At 33.5% G+C, this 4,278-nt stretch overlaps 1 protein-coding gene across 1 annotated transcript in view; it reads left to right on the forward strand.

Moving 5' to 3' along the window:
• The window catches only part of LOC107756877 (CUB and sushi domain-containing protein 3-like), a 287,188-nt gene that overhangs the window by 127,304 nt on the left and 155,606 nt on the right, over positions 1–4,278 (forward strand). The window contains exon 22 of the mRNA XM_016574196.1: positions 2,796–2,987. Coding sequence (XP_016429682.1) covers positions 2,796–2,987 — 192 coding nt within the window. The remainder of the gene's footprint in view (positions 1–2,795; positions 2,988–4,278) is intronic.

Here is a 4,278-nt window from a genome sequence, read left to right on the forward strand (position 1 = left end):
ACTCCACTGGCCTCGCTCCGTTCCCACGGCTCTCGGCCCCGCCCCCACTCGTCACATACTGAATCTTTTTTTTTTTGTGGGTGAGATGAATTAATGCATATTCATATTTATTTTGAACTACAGTAACATCTTCTGATTTCTCTCAACATGGGGACAGGAGAGCTGTCAATCAATAAATTGGAAAAAAAAGTAACTTGCGTTACTTATTTGAAAAAGTAACTCAGATATTCTCTTGTAAATTAAAAAGTAATGCGTTAATTTACTAGTTACTTGGAAAAAGTAATCTGATTATGTAACTCGTGTTACTTGTAATGCGTTACCCCCAACACTGGTAATAACATTTCTCAATATTAATGTTTTACTGTATTTTAATCAAATTAATGCAGCCTTGGTGAACATAAGATAATTCTGCCCACTTACACATGTAGTGGTGGGCTGGCACATGTTGAAGTGGGCAGAATAATCTGCAAAGGCCAGTAGTGTATATAAAAACCAGTGTTGTTAAGTCTGTCATACACTCTCAGCTTATTCTGCCCACTTACACATGTAGTGGTGGGCTGGCACATGTTGAAGTGGGCAGAATAATCTGCAAAGTTTATGCCAGTAGTCAAAAGTACTGTACTCTCTGTGTGTCAATAACATGACTGCGATATTCTCTTGATTAATTCTGCTAGTGCTGTCTGATTTGATATGAGTGTTCACACAAAACTAGATTCTAGAGCTGAATAAATCCACGGTTATCCATAAACTGTCTATAACATCCCCTGTATTTTCATCTCCTGTCAGTAAAGTCTTAATTAGCAGGCACGGTATTGCTCATGTTATTGTCTCGCAGTATTGTCAGGCTGCATGTTCATATCAATGTGAATATTATTATGGCTGTGGACTTATTTCTTTGTTTTATGTGCATAACAAGGTTACATTATGCAGACTCAAAGTGAAATTCATAACGCCGTGTGTGTCGGTCCGCTGGGACGGTAACTCCTGGTGGGCTTGGATTGTGATTCTTTCACCCACACCTAGTTTTAATAAATTAATTAGCTGTATCATTCTCTCGTTAAGATCTGATTAGGAATAAATGGTTGGAATGATATTATTTGTGCTCCTGTTCGCTGTAATTGCATATGACATAGGAAATACACAGGAAATTGTGTTTGCTTGTAAAATATAATTGTACAAATCAGAAAGGAGAGAGTGGGAAACTTCATTTGGAGGCTCAGGGACAATTTTGCAGCCCTGCAATTCAGTTGATTTCAGAGGTTAACTTTGTTGAAATGATTGATATGATTGTTATGAAGCAGAAAAACAATTCTTCTGAAATTTCTTTTTACACATTAAATGGTCAAAAGTATCTGGGCCTTCCTTTTGATTATTGCTCTTTTAGCTTTACACATACAGTACTGCTGGTTTGTCTGAATGAGTGAATTCCTACATCCTTGTTCCAACATCTAGTGGAAAACCATTCCTGAAGAGTGGACAGTTTTATACAGTAGCAGTAGGAAGGACCGACTTCATATTAATACCCATGGTTTTGAAATTAAATGCTCAGCTAGCATGTTTGGATGCACATACTTCTGGTCTTGTACTGTATTTTGAACTCCAGCAGCTTGGTGTAATTCCACACATTGCTGGGTGGTCTCTAACACGTCGGTTGGGTGTTTCTTCAACTGTGGCCACCTTTGATCATGTTAACGTTTAGAAAGTAAATATTCTTAAAACACACATTTCACACTCTCTCTAATATATTTAGGTTTGTCTTTTTCCTTCCTGATGTCTGATAACATTTTGTGGTGGAATAGACACAATTTTTTTGGTAATTTAAGCATAATTTGTTTTATGTTTGCTTTTTATGCATCCTACTAAATATTTATGTAAATACTATCCTAAATAATGTATATATTTTTTTACGTTCTGTTTTTTTTACTGTGATTTTTACTTACAGTGTACTTTAATCTCATTGATAATCAAGTACAAAAACATTTGAATAAATTGCGGTGTGTGATGAAAATGTTCAAAGTGAGGAATTTTTGTAAAAGTATATAATCAATTATTTTGATCCAAGAAATATTGAAATGTTTAATATTACCCTTTAAATAATGGTTTAATATAAACAAATAAAATAAAATAAAAATCTGTAACATGTTATTTCATCTAGTTGCCAAACCAACATTTCTTGTTTTTATTACTTTTTATTACTATAAGTAGTAAAATAACTAAATCTAAATAAAATAAAACCCATACATGCAGATTAATACAGATTAATAACAACATTTCTTGTTTTTATTACTTGAGGTAATACAAGAATCATAATAATAGTAAAGTAGTAAATATAGTAAAATAGTAAAATATGAGTAAAAAAAGAAAAAAAAAGACCAACACACAAAAATTACTAAAATTTACTACTAAAATATCATTGATAGTTAATATTTAGAATTATATATATATATATAATTCTAAATATTAACCATCAATGATACTAAAATAATATGGAGTAATAATTTTATTATATTTAATTTTTAATTTTAAAAAATATTACAACATATTTTCATAGAAATTGACATGTTTTAAGTTTAAAAGTATGGGACTGAGATGAGGAAAAAATAAATAAAGAAAAGTTATAAAGAAAAAAAAATGAAGGCATTGTAAGATGTTTCCAAGCAAGAAGTTTTAAAAGATGTTTTAATGTGACCTTCATATCGCAATAATCTTGAAATCTCAAAAAACCTAAAACCGCCCCCTGGGAGCACTTGAAAACACCCACTGATGTTCCTCTTTCACATGCTTTTCTCCTCCAGGTTTTGAACTTTCCCATTGTGACGAACCCGGTGTGCCTCAATTTGGATCCAAAGTCAGCGACCAAGGCCACTTTGCTGGCAGCGTGGTCACGTATCGCTGTGATCCTGGCTACAGTCTCCATGGCAGCAGCATATTGAGATGTATGACGGGCGAGAGACGGACGTGGGACCACCCGCTCCCCTCATGCATAGGTAATCCATTGCAACCCTTCACATGCAGCAGGACGAGACATCGGCTGCATTCAGAATATCTTACTACCATACTTATCTGCAGTGTATATATATAAAACAGCAATGCATTTTCATTACATACTATTTAAAAATAGCATGCAGTGAACCATATGTAAAGTCCTCAATAAGTAGTAAGCTAGTGTTTTGTTCCAAACACAGCCACTGGCATGTGCATCCTTAATCCTGAGCATTTATCTTTACATGGATTCCACTTAATTGCAGTTGCAGCTGTGTTCGTTGTGTGTCTACAAATACCTTTTATGTTTTTGTTGTGAATAATTGATCTGCGAGAATGTGGCTGTCACGCGTCCTGCACCGGCAGCTCCGTGTTTGATGTGTTTACAGCCTGCTTTTAGTCCTTCACCATCTTACACGTTTTACCCAATTAAACTTTGATCCCAATGCATTGAGAATTTGTGTAATTGTCCTGTTTTGTTCACCTTGTATGACTGCTTCATGCAAACACAAGACTGAAGCTGATTTTTCTGATTTTGAGTACTTTCTTTTATCCCATTTTAATGTACAGAGACAACTTTAAGTAAACCATGGTTATGCTTTACAGTAAGGTTCAGTTCATTGCCATTAGTTGCATTAGGTAACATCACCTAACAGTTTTCACAGTATTTTTCATGATAATTTTATTTTACAAATTACAATGTTAATGTACCTTGAAAAATTAAATAAATTTTAATTAAATTGTGATAAATTATAAGTATATAAATGTTATTTTTAAATATTTAAATTGTATTTATAAATATATAAATAAACTGAATAAATTAAAAACAATTTTTTTAAATAATTAAAAAGTATTTAATTTTCATGATTCAAGATGTAGATTATAAATGCATTTTTTTTTTTTTTTTTGTTGTTGACTGTTAACATGCAAATCATGTTGTATAATATAGAAATTACAAATTAAATTAAAGCTGCAAGCAGCGTTGAAAGGGTCCCAGTGAATGGTGAGCAATATGCATTTAAAGTGGTAAATATAGGAGGAATATGTCAAAGTCATTTACATGTGCCAAACTTTGTGCTGCCAGCTGGTGGCGCTATGACTATAACTGAATATTGGCATGTAGATGTCTTCAGGCCAGGACATTTATCAAACATGAAGTTTGGTGTAGATTGAACATGGTATGTTTGAGTTGGTGTAAGACATGACATTTCCTGTTGCCAGCAGGTGGCGCTATGATTATAACAGAGTATTGGCCTTTAGATGTGTTCAGGCCAGGACTCTTATTGAATGTGTGAA

The sequence above is a fragment of the Sinocyclocheilus rhinocerous genome, unplaced genomic scaffold (assembly GCF_001515625.1).
Source record: "Sinocyclocheilus rhinocerous isolate Xijiao unplaced genomic scaffold, SAMN03320098_v1.1 scaffold1735, whole genome shotgun sequence".
In the NCBI taxonomy this organism is placed as follows: Eukaryota; Metazoa; Chordata; class Actinopteri; order Cypriniformes; family Cyprinidae; genus Sinocyclocheilus; species Sinocyclocheilus rhinocerous.